Genomic DNA, 19,579 nt, shown 5'->3' with positions numbered 1-19,579 from the left:
ACTTTATACAATAATGTACTTGCGTTACGAGGCCGTTTGATTGCATTGGAAACAGAACAGACACGTTCTGTTTTGGTAAAATCGACACAAACGCCGGACAAAAAACGGTTAGGACATGCCGGACGAGGAACAGGAGGTTCGGATGTGTTCCGAGGTTTACCACGGAACAGCACAGAACAGCCTCCCGCGACCCCGAGCTCTCCTTGCCCTCGACCTATCTCTTCCTCTCCTCCTCCTCCGTCTCCATCCCCCGAGCACTTCCTTCTCCTCCATCTCCGTCTCTGCCCCCGTCTTCACTCCTTCTCCTCTGTCTCCGCTGGAGGTCACCCCGAGCACTTCCTTCTCCGCCCCCGTCTTCACTCCTTCTCCTCTGTCTCCCTTGGAGGGCGACCGCCGCAGCAGCGCTTGAGGCCGTTCGTAATTGCTGCGTTTAGCACTCTCTCTCCTCCTTCGAAACCCTTCTACTAGGGTTTTCTCTTGAGGATTGAAACGGCCGACGCTTCACCATCAGCTCCTCAGCTTCCTCTTCTCCCCTTCTTAGCAGGAACGACAGCTCTCCGCAGCAGCGACTCTTCCGCTCGAGGTTAGGCGCAAGCTGCTTCTCTCTTTCTCTCTCTCTGTTGTTTTCCTTTTCCCTGACCGCAGCCCTACTCATTTTTCTTGCCCTTTTCCCATTTCCGTTTATCATTTGCAGGCCACCAGCAGACCAACCGTAGCTTCCATTGCAGCCCAGCAGCAGCTTCTCGTCGAGGTAAGGGCGTCATCTTTTTCGCCCTTTTCCCAATCGCCGTTTATCGTCTTCTCTTTTTCTTTCTTTCTCTCTCTCTCTCTGGTTAGCTTTACTGCCAAGGCAACATTTCTCCATTGTTTTCTTCTTGTGATTTAATTCGATTTTATGGCTATAATTGGATAAACGATTCTACTCGTTTAGTTCATTAAAATGCTCATACTGATAATGGTTCATCTTATCGAGGGTGTTTGGTGAGGGGAAACCCATGCATGAAACACTGCGTTCTTTTCTGCTACCAAACGCCCTCTTAAGTGCCTAGAACCTTGCCTTCAAAAATTTCTGTTGGGCATTTCCTTGATGCTCGAGCGAGGGGCCAAGTAGTCCAATGCATGACTTCTCTATCTGATGAAAAGAGACAATGAAATGCTCAACACTTCTTCACTTGAATGATGTTGTTTCTGCATTAATCAACTCCTGTTGTTATCAAATATCTTGGGATTTCATCACACAAATAATTTTTAGTACCATTGCTAATTTGCTTTTCTATTGCTTTGGCACCTGGAAACGACACCATTGTTCTCTCGCCCACCTGCAAGAGCAGCTGCTATAAAGATTTGAACCATTAGAAAAACAAATGATGGTTGAAGGAAGTGGTTCATGAATCAGATAGAAGCAATCTACAGTGCCCCCGATCATCCTAGATTGCTCTCTTTCTATTACACTGTTGAGAAGCAGAGGTATAGGTACCTGTTGAACACTGCTTCTCCCCAACTCGTGGCTAGTAAAAGTCACCTCCAGGTACTTACATGTCAAGCCAAAAGGTACAGCATGAGTTTCAATTCCACGCACGGTAAGTGGAGTATAAAGGAATGCATGCAGTTTCTCCATTTTAACAGTAAATGGAGAGGGGCTTAGTTGAGCCCTATAGAACGATGGGAACAGTTAAATTCCCCAAATATTTGACAAAAATTTCACCAACCATAAGATGTACAAGTAATGGCAATCTAAATTGGCAGTTTCTAGCAATAGGACGCTCTAGGGAAGTCTGTTCTCATAATTTACTATTTTAGAAACCTTTGTTTTATGTGTCTAAATTGTTTCCTGTGCTTTGTATAGTCAGGACCAGAATAGGATTGAAGCTGAAATTTGGTACCATATCATTAATTTGAGTACTTAACTTGCCAAAATACATGTAACTTCCACCTCTATCTGTTTTGGCTTTGTGTCTCTGGCAGATAGATCTTTGGGGAGCATCGACTCAATTAAAAAGCTAAAGCAGAAATCAGTTAGGAAGCAGATGATGGGTCATGAATGAGACTGCAGTACATAATCATGATTGTTATTGTTTTAAGGAAATTGACTGAAAAACATTGTGTGTGAGACTGCAAGCGGAGCTGATTATGTTAAATTTGTAGAAGTGCACAAATTATGACTCCGAGTGCTGTTAGGAAGTTAAATATCAGATTGGTGGAAATCCAAAGATAAGTGATGCGCCTTTTTCTAGTGCTCCAGAAGAGAACTCCAGTAAAACTTTATACTTGATTTATTTTTTCCCTGTGAAAGAAGAACCTTCTATCAATCCAACCATGTTACACTCATTTAAATATTGGCCAGATTTGGTCAAACCAGCTTCTCACAATGAGATCTGGCTTCAAAGGAACCGTGATGGTCTGGATGATATAGAATCATGAGCAAATGCAGTCCTGTATAATGCATATTCCAACGTATTATATTCAACAGGGAAAAAAAAACAGTAGAAGCAGAACTTACAATTTTCTATAGGGAAGGGGAATATGTCCTCTCATTAAATAACAAAATTGAAGAATGATTGGAATAAAAGATTGTCAACCATCTAGCTAGGGGATTGGATCTTTGATCTTCAAGTTGAAGAAACTAAGTTAGAGAGTTGAACGCCCGATGTGCACATTTGTTGGCATTTCATGTACACAATTTTTAATATTGTAAACTAGCAATAATGGGGAGCCAACAGTAACATCACTCAGGCGACTGCAATAATATTATTAATTATCAATAATATCATAATGTCACTAGGTTTTGGAAAAACATATTTATGGGGCACATGGGTTGCAGCAGGGAACTAGCTTGGTCCGTCCCCTTCCTACTTTCTAGATCTGCTGGTCCAAGAACAGGAGATCTTAAAACTGCAGACTTTGTTGGTCAGTATGCTCTCTTCACGATCGCCATTATCCTTGCGCCTTCCAGATTCTTATATTTCTAGCTTCATAAACTTCCAAAAATGCAATCATACAAGGAAAAACGTTATTAATCAATGGATATTTTGCTGAAATGATCATCCTATTACGGCCCTTAGATGGTTTTTAAAATTATAATCACTTTATTGAAGCTGACAAAAAAACTAAGCTAGATCTTGGTCGTTGTACAATAACAAAATTCCATGAAAATTCTGTTGGCTGTGCTTTTTCCCTGTGGCCAACCATTTTGCTGTTGACAATGTTAATAATGATTCTTAGTTATCGATTTCATGGCTTGTGATATTGGTTAATCGTCTATCATGACCATGACCAATGTCGAGGTCTGAATAGACTTGGTTTATGTGGAAGAACCTGGTCACTGTGTGAACTTTTGTATTGTCCTATCTATCCTTGTGAACTTTTGTATTGTCCTATCTATCCTTGTGAACTTTTGTATTGTCCTATCTATCCTTGGTCTTGTTCATACTATGTTGGACTATGTTGAAGAATCCTGTCTGGCATTCCCAGCTATCATTGTTAAACTCGCAGCAAAGTGTCATCTTGAAATATAAAAAGCTTTCACTGTGTGAACTTTGATTTCTGTGTGAACTTTGTTTTTGTCCTAGCTGTCTTCTGTTCATCTTGTTCCAAGTATATTTAAAAATGATTCACATTTTTTTTAATTGGATAGTACTTTATTGAGCTAAGACATTGTTCCTTTGAAAATTTTCATTATCATCACTTAAGTTTGTTTATAAAATGAATAGAACTACCATGGATCCCCTTTGCCTTTTCCTCTTTGTTATTTGTTCATCACTTAAGTTTGTTCTTTATTGATCTAATTATTTGTTTGTCTTTTATTTTTCTGAAATGCAGAAACCAGACGGTGATGCATCTTCTAAAATATCATATGGTTTTGATGAGAAGAATAGTGTGCATGACAGAAGACTAGTTATCTAGCGAATTGTCATAGTTGTTTTTGTTTCATGGACATAATAAATATAATAGCCAAAACTGATTAAAGAAGAACAAATATAAACAAACACTAGACATAACTAACCATGTAAGACACAAACATTGGACAAGACAGAACAGATAGATCGAACAAGACAAAAACAAACGTCAGAATAGACAGAACAGACACACACGAAACAAACGCCAGACAAGAAGAACGTAGTGTTCTGTTCCTAAAATCATCAAACGGTGAACAAGGAACATCATTGTCTATGAGGACAAGACAACAGTGTAATGAACAAGACGTTCTGTCTGTATTGTTTCAATGGACAGCAATCAAGTTACCTCTAAGTGAATCTTCCACAATTTTTGCGATAAGTTTTGACATAAATTCCTGCAATACTACCTGGTTCTGCAATTACCAAATGCTTCCTACGTCATGTGTTTCATATGGAATCAGTTGCATCTTATTTTTTGGATGGTAAGAACAAGATATATTTTCGTCCTCCTGACGAGAAAATTAAACAGCCCTTAAAAAGGGCATGACATAGTGGACTCAAAAGTTGGTTTTTAAGAAAAATATTTGCTATTAGAGTCTTGTAAGTGGTAATTATTATTATTATAAAGAAGACGATTATTTTTTATGTTCTTTAACAAGAGCAATTCAAAATCAAAGCATGCCTTAGACAGCCCATCGAGTGGCTTTGATTCTTGAAAAGTATAACCATTAGAAATTTAAAAAGGAAAGGTGAAAAGGATGTTGCCACGATTGCCATAAAATATGATCATGGCAGTTGAAAAGATATGCTTACTTTGTCCAATATAAGAATGGAAAATCACATGGTTTTGAGAATCGCATTCCCTGGAAGAACATAGAAGGCTTTTCATGTAAACAATTGAATAAAGCTTGACCGATTTCAAATACAATTCAAAACTTTCCTCATCACATGGCGAACAAAGGGAATGTAAATCCTTTCTGCACTGTTGATCCACATTCTTCTCACTTTCCATTAAGGACAAACCAAAAGGACCCTGGTCTATGATAAGAATGCATTACTTTTCTAACTTTCTAGACTCAAAGTGTATGCATGACGTGATGAATCGTTATGTGTATTTCTAGTAAAAGGAATTTGTTTGCCTTTCCAAGTCTAAAAAATCGGTATTGTGAAAAATCAGTTTGGATCAGTAAAGAACTGGTAAACAATATTCTCGTGTGCAAATTTTAAACAAAATGAGAAAATATACAAAAACAAGTTTAAAAACATTTTTAAAATGTTTTAAAAGTAAAGAGTAGTAACATGACACAACCTTCAAATCTGCCAATTCAGGCCATGTTTTATGACACTTAACGAAAATGGTAAGGGCGTACATCAGAATTCTTGAATGAAAATTGGTACTTCTCAAAGAGAGATACAATCCTGTTTCGTGTAAAACAAAGGTACATGTATGAGAAGAGGCAGTAGGGGAACATTCAAGGAGACTTACTAGTTTTTCTCAAGGAGATTCAGGGATGGGTTATTCATTTGATTTCCTTTGAGGGACGCTCTCTTAAGAGTGCTTTTAATTTGAGGAAGTCGCTAGAACACTTTAGAATAAAAGTTGGCTCCACTTGGTTACTTGGTCTCCATTGTCAAAAGGCACTTTATAATTTTAGGATAGGCATTCCCCCTCAGTTGAAATTGAAGAAGATTAGCTCACCTTGATATATTTCACCATCTACACCAATTTGAGTAATTGTTTGAGTTATTGCTCTGTTCTGCTTATAATTTGAAGACCAATCTGGAGAAAAACTACATGAGTACAGTGGGATATGATCATAGCAACTGAGATTGCATTTCTTGTACCTCGTTCTGGCTGCGAAATGACAAAAAGGAGGAGGAGTAATACTTTTTTATTTCGGAACGAGTTCTCGCAGATACTATTTCCGAAGAAACAAAGAGCATAATAACAAACAACAAAATGCTCCAGACTAAACGAACAACCGCTCCTAAATATAGACAGTCTCGTTGCGCCTTTTTCTGCCGATCTGCTCCTTGTAGAATGAATTCAAAGACTGCGCACAAACCCTTCTTTGAAGATTATCTGATGATCATCCGGTAGTTTTTATGCATGAGCACCGGCGCAAGCCGTAGCAGGAGTAGAAGAGAGACTCTTTGCTGAACTGTATTTCCTTGTGACGAACCTAAAATAAACAGCCAAATAGAACAAAGTTAACAGGGTGCCCAACACTGGGATGTTTAAATAATTAACAGAACAAACAAAAAGTAACATATGTAATTTCAAATGCACCTGAAGAAATCCCTCCATAACAACTCAAACATAAGCCAGTTTGTTCCGGTGTCAGCTGAACTAGCACCATTTTTCAATGAGGCACTGACCGCACTGTTGAAGACAAGAACATTTATCAAAATCAAAATAGTCCAGTACAAAAGACCAATTTCAGGAATTGCAGACGTTTTGGCAAGTTGAAGCAGAAATGCTGAAGAGAGGAAAAAGAAAGGAGGAAAGTGTACCTCACTGTCTTCTTTACTTCGTCAAATATGTAGCGTGGAGAGAGACAACCCACAGCTAGCCATGGAGAGATCTTGCAAGAGAAATTAGCACCATAGATATTCTCTTTCTTCCCATCTTTGTTGGCAGGCTTTGCCTGGCATTCTGCAGCAAAGTTCTTCAGCTTTTTCAATGCCTCAGTTTCACCTCCAACAAGAGATGCATTGGCTGCAGGCTTCCCACCCTGGATAAAATAAAAGTTGCCATGAAAAAATTGCTTCACAGGGTCCATTATCCATGTATACGTTCTCCATGACATAAACACCAGGTTAGATTAGTGTGACTAAACTCCAGGTTAGATTAGTGTGAACTGAAGTAAAATGACAAGATGCATGGTAGAGCTGCTAGCACATAATAATCCTTCAGGTCTAAATGGTCACTCGTTGATGAGCCTGCTAAATGGTTCCATTTTCTTCTCTCTTATGACAAGAGCTCATGATCATCCGATTCATCGTTCCATTACCAATGTTGTAGGCAAAGAAAAATGTAACGTAACTTTCATAACCAACCAAAATTCCGATATCAAAGATTCAAATGGTAGTAAAGAAGACAAATCAGCCGATTTATTAAAGCATGAAGTAGTGAACCTTGAGATAATTATTTCACCAGATATGATGAGGAACCCTGCAACTCTTAATGCGCCTGGTTTATCAGAGGTCAACCCTAGGTAACACAACACAAGAACTTACGAGGACAACACCATCAGAAGAGAGGCAGGGTAGCGACTTGATCCAACAAAAGAGCCTGGAATCAGCCTGCAGTAGTATGACCCAATGGCAGCTAGCCACAAAAATTGTTTCTTGTCCCCCAGATTTTCTTCAAGAAAGCCAGAACCAACTTCCAGATGGAGTTATTAGGTAAAGTGAAGAGGAAAAGCCCCACAAAAGAAACCCCAAAAGATGCAATACACTTCCGACAGGTCTAATCAAAGTTCAATTCAAGGGTCACCACCAAAATGAATGGCAAAACGATCACTTATTAAACATAGAATACTACACATATCAACATCTCACAACCTCTGGTTATATGAGCATTATCAAACTTACAAATGGACCTAATGAAAGTGAAAAAGACCTTACACCCATGTATAAATTAAACTCCTGCACTCAAGATGATGATGCATGAACTGACACATTATAGAAGAACGTATAACATAAGGCTGTATTACCAGAAAAGAGATTTTCCAAGAAACTTTGATGTTTATAAACGATTTTTATATCTGTGAAAGTCGTGATTCAAGACTGTTCAATAAATAAGAACAACAACCAGATAACTCCTCAAGTATCCAAGTACATCAGAATTTCAAATACTGCGAGTATATCAGGTTCAATAATTATGGTTTTCTTGTCCTTATAAACACTATACAGAGGATCATTGTTGAGATTGAAGTATCACTAGCGTATGCTAGAGGCACCAAAAATATTGACAAGCAGCACCGAACCAACCAAAATCTCCTTTTCCGAACTCGTAATTGGAAAGCTAAATCAAACAACATGAGAACACTTTAATCTTTGCCAACCTACATTGTCTTCTCTTCTTGTTCTTGGTGGAGGTGAGTTTTCCTTTAAAAATGTAACGTAAGGAATAAAAATTCAACAGATTAGTAGCAAATGATGCACAAGTCTGAACCTAAAAGTTTGAGTCGAAGTGCAAATCTGCAATCCAAGTTCAACCTTAATGTATCAAAAAACTACGAAGTAACGTAAATATTGGAGGAATTGAACGCATAGGAGAAGCACCGAAATTGATCCAATCTTGAAGGGATTACCTGGGCGGAGATTGGGTTGAGCCCCAAATCGGTGAGCGTCGGAATCCGGCCGGGTTCGATGTCCTCGTTTGAAACAGGGAGTCCCTTCAATCTATCGGATGCTTCAATTGTCCTTCTCACCTTCACACTCTTCACCTTATCTCTGAACCCACCGTAATTCGCCGGCATCTCCTCCAACTTGAAGGGGAGGTCATCCAGATGGAACAATGTACTACCCCAGAACCACTTGGTCTCCACCCCTTCCTCCGCCAGCGCCGCCTCAACGGCAGCCTCCGCCTTCACTTCCTCGTGCGCCACCTCCCGATGGGCGAACACCGCCTCGGCGCCGACGTTCCTCGCCAGCTCCACCAGCACCTTCTCCGGCCTCCCAATCCTGACCACAAGATCAGAACCCCGCTTCTTAAGGCTCTGGCGCAGGTCGGCCACGGCCTGGAGGACAAACGTCGCCCTGTAGGGGCCGGTGCGGTCGAAGCCGGAGGGCGACTTCCCATAGTCCCGGGGATCGAACACATAGACCGGTAGGAGCGACAGCGACTCCGAATCCGCGGAGCTCAGTGCCTCGTTGTCGTGGACGCGAAGGTCGTTCCTGAACCAAACAATGGTGGTTCTCCGGCCGCAGACTCCGCCAGGCGAGCTGTCGGCATTGTCGGGGCGGTGACGGAGAGGAGTGGCAATGATCGCCGACGAGAAGGCGGATTTGAGTGCGGAATTGCGGCGGATGGGGGAAGGGCAGGGTTTAAGAGGGAGGACGAAAGGGAGGATTTGATAGTGAGGTTGGGAGTGGCGGAAACGAAGGCAGGTTTGAAGGAAGCGGTTGCCGACGAGAGGGTGGCAATGGTGGTTTTGGGGAGGGAGATGGCGGAGTACAGGGAAAGGGAGAGTGACCCAAATGGAAGAAGCGCAGTGGCATCAGGGTGGTGCTCTTGTTCCTGTTGCTGCATCTGTTGGTCCACATCTTGCTGCTGCTGCTGCTGTTTCTCGGGAGAGAGGGTGACTTGGTGGTTCTCCATGAGAGAGAAAGAGAGGTGTCTGCAACTGTCTTCTCTCTCCTTGGAGGGGTTGAGAGAGGAGGGTGAGAAAGAGAGATTCAGAGAGGTTTAATGGGGAGGTGGGAAGAGCAGAGTAGAGGGGTTTATATGAACCACACAAAGAGGAAGAACTGTTGGATCAGAAGATACTCTGCAGCCACTCTCTTTCTCTTTTCGATCTTCTTCTTCCTTTGGTGCTTGATATAGAACCTGGTTCGCTAACCTACCGGATAAAACAGTGCAAATGGATCAAGCCCAAGTGAGTTTCATCTTAGACCTGGTTTTAATGGAATTTTCGGTTGCCTAAATAAATTTGTAAACCATTGTAACAGCGATGGTAACATTGAACTTAAAATGGATCCATCCGCTCCATTTGAGAAGTCCAAACCAAAGGAGTTAGAATCTCTGACAGAAAAAATAGGAGACTCAAGCATATAAAAAGATCGAACAAGTTCTATTTAAAACTTAGTCATGAAACTATTATAATAATTCCAGGTATTAAGCAACCTAAAAATTCTGAACATGTAAGACGTGGCCATATTAGTTCAACTTTTATATAATCACAATTTAAGTCTGGTTTTTAAGTTCATATCCAAATCAAAACTGTATTACCATAGGTCAAGATACAACTTTCAAATTGTAAGAACATTGGATATAAGATATCTAAATCTAATCCAAACCTGAATCGGATATGATATTTATTTAAATCTGAATCCGAAATCGAACCATATATCATTTCTTAAATCCAAATCTGTTTTGATTTTTTAATCAGATACCGTTTTTCTGGAAGTGTGTTCCATCAAATATTGAATGTAAATCAGATTTTTTTTACCGACATCCATATCCTGACGGAACATCACCAACTCAAAATCTTTTTTGGCACGACTAAATATGCACATACTCAATTGGCGAGAGGAAATTCTAGCAATAACCTCAAAATATGAGACCTATAAGGTACTCAAAATCTTTGTTGACTATATTAGGGCATCATGAGATATGGATATACTCATTTGAACTTCTAGAAATAAACTTGCTAATGTGAAATCAATAACTGTTAGACATAATTTTATTCTTTGATTAATAAAGTTACAGAAACTCTCCCAAAAAATTACATCTACATGTAAAATCAATAAGGCTGTGTATGTATAGATAGAGACGGAGTCAGAAAATTTTCATGAGAGACAAGGGGGAGTGTCGGTGGTGGTGTCAAGGCCCTGCGAGTAGGAGTAAACGACGAGTCGAGCTCAACTCATTTAAGCTCGACTCGTAAGCGAGTTCGAGCTGCATCATTAGTTAAACGAGTCAAGGTCGAGTTCACGAGTCGACTCGTTCAACTAATCAAGTGGAGTTGGAGTTCGAGTTCACTCAAGTGACCTCGTTAAAGCTCGACTCGGCTAGAATGTATTAAAATACCGGTTTTAAAAAAACCGATTCAGTCTCATGCGGGAAACTATTTTTCAGTTTTAATTTTTAAGTTTTTGGTTTCCATTTTTGTTCTCCCTCTCTCCAACTCCGACTTCTCCTTCTCTTCTCCGTCTGTGACTGAAACTTGTTCCTCCATTGCAAGTTTGCAACCCTAATAGCCTAACCTTTATTCGTCCGCGGGCCACTTCAGCCTTCCGCCTTCAAGGTCAGCCGGCTGCTCCACTTTCAGCCCAAGGTTCCTGCCTGTGCTCTCCTGTGCTCTCCGCTCCTGCGTGTGCTCTCCATCTCAGCCTTGCCCTTCTCCCTTCAACTTTCAGCCCAAGGTTCCTGTCCATGCCAATGTTGGTCATTTTCCTTGTTCCATGGTTTAAGCCTTTAAGTTGTTGAGTGTTGGGACTTTTGGTTTATTGGAATGAGGACGCATGGAGGGACCGAAATAGCTCTTGCAACAGATAACTCTTTTTGCTTCGGACTTTCTCTATTATTGAAGAAAAATGCGTATTCTTGCATAGAAAAGTGTTCGACAAAAATTCTTTTGTAGAAAATTTCTAGCTGATTGTGCCCACTATGAACACTTGCATAGAAGAAAAAGTGTTTGAGGAAATAGCTCAGAGAAACCAACTACAATATTTGACTTACCTTTTTAACTTATTACTAGTTTTTGTGTGTGTGCAGCTGAAAGCTTATCCACTTGGTAACTTCATTGGCCTCATATTTGGCCCTAAGAACAGTACAAAAACGGTTGTGCGTGCTTTACGAGCTGCTTATAATAATCCTGAGAGGGCTGTCGATTACTTGTATTCGGTAAGTGATTGCGTGTTAAATTCACCATGACAGCTGTAGTGTTTTTTCCAGCTTATTGGTAGGATGGTGGTTTCCAATTTGCAACGATTTGGTTCCCTGAAAAGCAGTTCTAAAAGTTAATTTGTCTCCTCCATGTCATCTTGTTTTGTTATACACTTGATAGAGCCATGTTTTCACTTGGTAATCTTGTGAGATGATACTTTACATGTATATATGAAACCTAAGTCATGCCTTAATGGGATTGACGATACTGAATTATTGGTAGACCGAGAAACTTTAGTGAAAGCTGTTTTGTATGCTTCTTGTTTCCTTCACTCACTAACTTGATTCATTTATTATTAACTAAAAAATATGGGGTTTTGGTCTAGGTGGTGTTATTTCGGCAGATTAATCATTGTTCTCATGGTTGTGTTGAGTTCCATTGCATTTTATGATATTTATCCCAATGATGAAGTAGTTTTTTTTGGTATTCTGTATAAGGATGTCTTTTGTTTGTGTAAGCCTATATGAATGTGGATTTGTATGTGATTGGAACTACTTTTTGCATAGGATCTGTTACTGCTTGCTTTTTTGCTTGTATTGTCATATGTATGTTACAATGAAGATGGCTTGAAATATCTTGACAGCTGATAGGGGTTATTATATCAGGCTCCAGCAAGAACGGATAACCTTTTTTTTTTTTCTTTCCATTTTTAATCTATTGTTATAAAATGATATTCTCAATTAGTAGTATGCTCATATAGTTCTTTTTTTTATTCCAAATTCTGTATTGTCTAAATGCTGTTTTTCCAGTTGGGATTAGTGTTTTTTATATTTAATAATGAGAACTACTGCTTTTTATTTCATATTCTCTTAGATTGTAATATGTTTTTGTCAAATTTCATGTTCAAATAGGATAATAGTTTGAGCAGGAGAAAAAATTACTAGTTTGAAGAACGACAAATTTAGAAAGAAATATCATTGATAGGGGCAAGCAAGTATGTGATTCGAGACAAAGCTCAAATGATTGGGTAATTGGGTAAAGAATGATGGTGATCCAATGCATGAAGTGTTAATAAAAGTATGTTTTGAAGAAATTGTATTCATTAAATATTTTGTGAATCATTTGTTAATTGACTATATGTATTTCTTTCAGGTTGAGGATGAATCAAGTGAATATGTATCATTAGAATGATTAAGTTTCCTCTTGGTAATGCTTGTTTTTTCTCGTTTTTTTGTTTTCTTCTTTTTCTTGATCTAATGTGGTTCTAGTCTTTGTTTCTGTTGCCTCTTGCAGTTTTCAGCTTCGATATCCAATGTTCATGACTCATGATTGTGTGAAGAGCTTCTATATGAAGTGAGTATGTGAATTTGAGTTAGTGATAAAGTTTCTTAACTTTCCTTCAACTCTTAAGAAATGTTCTTGTTGTATCTTTTGCTTATTGGTGTTTTTTTTTTTCATTATTGTCAGTGTTTATGACCATTGTGCACTTAAAAAGTAATTTTTTAAATTTGACAATAATGTGACAGCCTTTTTTTTATGTTATTCAGGAGCTTGCTGATACTGTGGTTAGAGGAAGGGATGATTTATTTTCAAGTTTTGGTTCCTTGAGAAGAGAGAGGGTTCTCAAAACATTTGTTCACATATTTTTACATACTTCTGAACAAGCTAATTATGAACAAGTCCCATTCATTTAGAATGAATTTGATGGAACTACATAACCAAAGTCATATGTTGACAGCACTGTAAGTTTCATCAATTGTTTCTTGTCCATGGTAACAGGAATATCTTCTTACAGTTACAGGTACTTGTATTGAGGCTGCTGCACCTTGTCCATGGTAATAAATGTTGATTCTAACATCTACTGATAATTTTAACCAGAAAATTTAGATGTGAAATGATAAAAACGAGTATTCTAACATAACATTATTTATGGAGAGGCAGAACAGGAGGAAATGCTTGTGATTTTCATTTTACTTTGTTGACATTTCTTGTTTGTTTATCAATTTTCATTGTTGAATTGTAGTTTGAAGATGACGAAATATTTTTAAAGCAGATATGCCCCATAGAGTTGGTGCATAACACCCGCACGGACTCATGGTCCCCTGATGAAATGCACAACCAACAGAATGTAGAGAAATCATATGCAATGCAACATGAAGACTCGTACTTGTTAGGATGTTAGTCTTATCACTTATAGACATCCTCCAGTTAAGGAATAAACTTCTGACAGTTAAGGCAACATGATGTATTAGGACCTACATTTTACCATGCCTTTGGGACACACATTTTCTATAGTATGTTGATTAAATGCTTTATTTATGTGGCCTCTTATAATTTATACTGCTGCTACCTGTTGGGAGGCTGGAATGTGAATTGTCATGTGCAAAATCATAATATTACGTGTTGGGAGGCTGGAATGTGAATTGTCATGCATGTGATTGAGAATGGTTAAGTTCTCCTGGTGCTAAATTCATTATTAAGTCCATAAGGCTAACTGTGCAAAATCTTGTTTCTATTGCACTAAGTTGTTTTCTTTTTGTGTTCCTTGGTAACTAGTCAATCGAGCCTTAATTGAGCTCGAGCGCAGCAAGTATGGATGATTGTAAACGAGTTTATCGAGCTTAATCGAGTCGAGCTTGAGCTCGACAACTGACTACCAAGTCGAGTTTGAGCCAGTATAGTCGAGCTATTTTCAAGCTCGAGCTGAGTCGAGCTCAAGGTCTTATTTAGTCGAGCAGAGTTCGAGTTGACTGAACTCGTGCTAGACTTAGCTCGTGTTCACCCCTTCCTGCGAGCCTTCCAGGCTCCGCACACAGAGCGTACACCATGAAAGTGTATAAAAATGATCTACATGATGGATTCAACAGAAATCAATTTCGAACAATTTCTTGTTTGAAATGTAGAAAAATGTGGTTTCCTTTTTCATCATTAATATAAAACCCGCATTTTCTGAGTACCGCTAGGTTATTACCAAATTAAGATCGACTTAATATAATAAAAGAACCAACATATCTGTAATAAAAGGAAATAACAAGTTCCTTACTTTGTGTTATTATATCTAAATAAGTTTGTTATTAATAACTAAAAATATTTTGTGATATTTTTTAGTTAACTTCAGGAAGTTCCTCAAAGAAAACGTAATTGTACTAATAAAGTTAGGCATGTTTTTCATGTTATTTTTTAAAAGACAAAATAGAAATTAATTTATCGTTCTTTCCACAGCCTTCAAAAATTAATTTTATGAATCTTTTTTCCATAAAAAAGCCTTAAAGCGTAACGGTATAAAAAGGTCAGTTGTATTTTCTTATTATCACAATTTCTTAAGTCCAATCTCGAAAGTTTTTAAATCTTAAAAATGAACAAAAGAGAAATCAATAAGCCTGGTGCCGTTAGGTCATACAATTATAAATAATGCAATCTACAGTGGGTTTCCTCGTAAGGCATGTTGGTGGGCCTTTGTCGTTTAAGTTCTCCATTATAAGGGGCAGTTAGGATATATATATATATCTATATATATATATAAAGAAAGAAAGAGAGATGTTGTGTGCTTCTTGATATTACTGAATGGTTAAAAATAAAAAAATTTATCCCTAAAAAACAGCCGCTTTACCTCAAGTTTATAATGTGACGACAATTTACGATAGCTTTGGCACAATTTATAATTTTTTAGTGACAATTTTTTTAAATTTTAATTACACATACAATAACTATCTGACACAATGCACTATATATATATATATATATATATATATATATATATATATATATATATATATATATATATAAAGAGAGAGAGAGAGAGAGAGAGGGAGAGAAGGAGAGTAAAATATGTTAAAAATCGTTGTTAAAGCTGTTTGGTGTGAGTGTGCGTGCACACATGCATATTTATGTATGTATAGGAGATTTCAACGTTGCCATGTATCAGGTGGTCAATATTTAAAAATTTATCGTTGAAAAACCGTCACTAAATTGATATTAGCTCTTGTTTATGGTGCAGAGACAGTTTGTCGTGGCTTTAGTGTGTGTGTATATATATATATATATATATATATATATGCACACTCGATTCTCATATAGCATGTTTTAATGAGAATCATTTGGATTAATGGTAACAATGAATTATCTGACAATCGAGATTAAACTTCAAATATAAAAGCTATACTATTTTTCAAAAGTCTGATATCACCTTCAAAGGAAGATAGAAGAAAAAATCACAAGGATCTAAGTAATCTAACTTGCATGTAATAAACTGTGGAGTTAAGGTCGGATTTGTGTGTGTGTGTGTGTTTTGGTTGGGCGGTGGGGTGGGGGAGGGAGGTGTGACCTTAAATCCATAGATCTGTGGCCGCGGTAAAACAAACACACACAAAAGTCATTGTTTTGTTTGAATGGTATTTCAGAATCTTGAAAAACAACTTGTTTTTTATATTTGAAGCTTAATCTTCTTTATATGATCTCCTGTGAGAATCAATGGCTTAAATGATTCTCAAGTTTGGTATACCTAAGAGAAGGAACACCTTTCATTTTTTTATTTTACCTAATTTAATGTTATATATTTAATTGACTGAGGTTTAGACATGAAGAACACAGCTAGGTAATAATTAATTTCTTACATTTAAAAATATGTGTGGTCCTACTTATGTATATTCATTATCTAATTCAAATCTGAAACTATTTATTAATTGAATTTAAAATATCAGTATATTCATGTCCACATCCAACTTTGAGTCCCCAATCCATATGATCAAATTTGGTTATAGCTAAAGCTAATATGTTCACATCTATACCTTACTAATCGCAACTACATCCTAGAGCCACAACAAGTTTCTTGACATGCATCATATTTAACACGTATATGTTCTATATGCTTACTAGGGACATGTATATATTATACATAGTTTCCATATTTCTGACATATTACGTTTGAAACTTTTGTTCAAAAAAAAAAAAAAAAAACCTTGAAAAGATGAGGGAATATCTCTGCTCGTCTTTATATTGTGTTTTGATTTGTATAATATGTGAACTTGTTTTTCATTCTTTAGCATTGAAGCTCGAATAAGGCCTATTTGTTCACGAAGCTCATTTTGCAGCCTAATTTGCAGATATTTGACATGATAATGGGCCAGGATCGACGAAAAGTTGGATGAAATCAAATTTACGTAGCACTCAAATAGGCCGAAAATCATATTGTTTAATCGATGAAAAATAAACCAGGAAAATGATGTTTTAGTTCATAAAAATAGCATGAATATATACCAATTTTTTTAAAAAATATAATTAGGGTTCCCCTTGAATACCATCCTAAGATTAATAAAGGAAAGAAAAAACATTCACATAATTAATTGATATATCAATAAAGAAATTAACTAATTTGGATATAGTTAATAATGTATTAATATTCTTGAACGCAGTTATGCCACAAACTAATGAACCTGAATTTATTCTTATTGAGGTCATTTTATTCTTTTTATCATATGACTCTTGTTTAACTTATAATAACCTTGAGTTCACTTACAAAAATGTCATTTTTTTAATTAATAGCACAAAACTTTGCACTTTTAACCAACATCCACAAATTAGATGTGTACTTCTCACCAATTATTTCTATGCCGATGGGAGCATAGTGTAGGTGGTCAAGTTGATAGAGCAGTAAACGACTGGTCGCTTGTTCCATTTTCATAAGTACTACTCCTATGAACCGCAAAAGATAGATGTATGACACTTTGTTAATGGATGTCTCATTCCCCACTTAAATCCCGAATCAGCCTTGTATCGTAACTTACCACCCCCCCAACCCAAAACCAATTATTTCTACGGGTTTTTGAAATTCAAAAAAAAAAAGTTACCAATTCTTCATCCTCAGAATAAGATCGACCCTAAACCTCCTAAGGTCCTTGTCCTCATGGGCATTGTTACATACAAAGAGTGCGGGTGCCCATGTGGCTCAAACTTACTACTTCATTCACATTGTTGTACATAATGTTAAACGTTTGTTTGGGAAATCTTGGCATCAAGAGCAGAGCCAAAATTTTTTCATGATGGAGGCAGGATTAAAGTTTCTAAATTTTGATTAGAGCAGAAATATCATTTTTCAAAATTTATATATATAATAAGTGAGATTTCTTAAAACTTGCATGTAAATAAAAAAAAAAATTGGAGTGGGGAGAGGGCTCAAGCGGGCCTTACCTTACTTGCCATCGTTTGAAAATGTATTTTTAAGGGTGCAAATGGGTGAGATCTAACATGATTGTTTTGTCACTTTTGACGGCACCAAGTTCGATACCGACAGGACTTCGACCCGTTGTATCATTTGTCATGTTTCCAAACAAGTTGCATGCAGTTGGCAGCACCAAATAGCAACAAATTTGTCCTATGAATCTTTGTCCCTCCTTTGCATGTATAATAATGCAATTAAATTAATGTCTTTTTGCTTAATTTGCTCGCAACATGCATGTATATGTTCGACTTCTCATCAGGCAAAATTTTTTTTTTTGTTATTGGTGGAAAAACTACCTTCTGGCCTTAGAGTTTAAGATTGCTTCGAGATTGTTTCGAGATCTAGAGTGAGAAATGATATACCTGTTAATTAGAGTATCGTGTATCATACATTCGAAAAGTAATGGCCATGAAAATAAAAACCTTTCACACCAAGTCTTTACAACTTTGGTAGAATTATCTGGAATTGAAAGTATGGTACTACATTCCCATTTTTTGTTGTATGCAATTTATCTTCTTCTAATGAATGGTAAGGAAAATTACGTAATAGAAAACTACTATTCATGAGACATAAACATGTCCCTAAAAATTCAACAAAAAATCATATTATTATTCTCTTTCATTTCCCAATAGAATACGCGCAGCCTTTTATTAATAACTTTCCACTAATTAAAGATCATGAGGTAAAATGGCAGTTGTCCGCTTCCACAAAAGAGAGGGAGAGAAAATCGTACCACACAGCCGAATCCTGTTTCCAAACACGGGCAGAAAAATAATTTAAGAAACAAACAAAAGGTTTCGCCTTTTCTTCCCCTTTCTATCGTAGCTGTAGGTAGGGCTGCACATGTTCTTGGCCCTCGACTCGGCTAAAAAAAAACACGCAAGTCAAACTCGACTTGATTACACAAAATCGAGCTCGAACTCGACTTGTTTAACTCATTTAGCTCGTTTAGGTGTCAACTCGTTTCTGCATTAACTCATTTAGCTCGAACTCGACTTGATTAACCTGTTTAGCTCTTTAGGGGTTAACTCTTTTGACATTAACTCGTGTAATCAATTAATCCATGTAACTCGTGTAAGCACTTAACTCCTATAATTGTAATTTATGAAAATTTGTTTTGTCATAAAAGTTAAAACTGGTGACATGGTTTTGACAATATTATATAGAGTATCGGTCGACTTGTTTATCATTTTGAGTATTTTTGTAAGCTTGAACTCAACTAGAAGATGAGTTTTTTCAAGTGAGTTCGTCAAGCCCGAATTGGCTCGGCTCGTTGTGCAGCCCTTTGGTAGGCTTTCCCTCAAACTAAAACCCGCGACACTCACCCTGATTGATTTGTCCCAGCACCAAACACGCGCTGAAACAACTAAGGAAAAGCTTACAAATTTTAGGAAATTCATGAAAATATTAATTTCACAATTTTTCAATACAAATTCAATACAAATTCAAAAGAAAAACCAATGATTCAAACCGCAACTCGTGATTGCCTTAGACCGTAAATGAAATCCACTAGACTCTCGTCCAATCTCTTTTCTCTCCGGTGTCAAAATCTGTGGTTTTTTAATTAAGGGTGCAGTAAAAGATCAAATCCCGGGTGATTGATATCATATCTATCGATTTAAGGTTGGACCCACTTCCATTCCATCTTAGTATTCAATCTCTATCAAACCATAAAATAAATCTAAAAGTGGTAAATTTGAAATCCACATATTTGCTTAAATAATTGCTCTCGAAGTGCATATACATCGGATCTTAAATCCATTGTTACCAAACACTGCCTCCAAGTTAATACGCTCATACACATACACAACCTCAAGCTATAATTTTAGCATAATTTTAAGTAAAGTTTTGCTTTAGCTGGTTTTCGACTTCAACAACATATTAATGGAGATTAACATGTTTTCAAA

At 37.3% G+C, this 19,579-nt stretch overlaps 1 protein-coding gene and 2 long non-coding RNA genes across 5 annotated transcripts; 2 read left to right on the top strand and 1 right to left on the bottom strand.

The window, feature by feature from the left end:
- Nucleotides 1-141: 141 nt before the first annotated feature.
- LOC126410081 (uncharacterized) lies at nt 142-4,438 on the top strand. The gene is made up of 3 exons (XR_007573463.1): nt 142-583; nt 695-751; nt 3,820-4,438. It is a non-coding gene; the product is annotated as an uncharacterized LOC126410081 (long non-coding RNA).
- Nucleotides 4,439-5,759: 1,321 nt separating this feature from the next.
- LOC116255220 (blue-light photoreceptor PHR2-like) lies at nt 5,760-9,121 on the bottom strand (the record flags this gene model as incomplete). Its single annotated transcript, XM_031631002.2, has 4 exons — nt 5,760-6,079; nt 6,187-6,279; nt 6,411-6,631; nt 8,216-9,121. Coding segments are annotated over 4 exons (1,299 nt in total), but the record flags the coding sequence as incomplete, so codon positions are not given.
- Nucleotides 9,122-10,738: 1,617 nt separating this feature from the next.
- Nucleotides 10,739-13,312, top strand: LOC116254861 (uncharacterized). 3 transcript variants are annotated; one of them, XR_007573468.1, is made up of 6 exons: nt 10,739-11,009; nt 11,344-11,472; nt 12,367-12,532; nt 12,608-12,661; nt 12,749-12,808; nt 13,003-13,312. It is a non-coding gene; the product is annotated as an uncharacterized LOC116254861 (long non-coding RNA). The 3 variants fall into 3 exon arrangements; XR_004172764.2 differs by lacking the exon at nt 12,367-12,532 and having other exon boundaries at nt 10,739-10,991; XR_004172763.2 differs by lacking the exon at nt 12,367-12,532.
- The last annotated feature ends 6,267 nt before the right edge of the window (nt 13,313-19,579 follow it).

This window comes from Nymphaea colorata, chromosome 5 (assembly GCF_008831285.2).
Source record: "Nymphaea colorata isolate Beijing-Zhang1983 chromosome 5, ASM883128v2, whole genome shotgun sequence".
Classification (NCBI taxonomy): domain Eukaryota; kingdom Viridiplantae; phylum Streptophyta; class Magnoliopsida; order Nymphaeales; family Nymphaeaceae; genus Nymphaea; species Nymphaea colorata.
The sequence above is the reverse complement of the archived record's forward strand: the minus strand, read 5'-3'. Positions and strand labels throughout refer to the sequence as shown.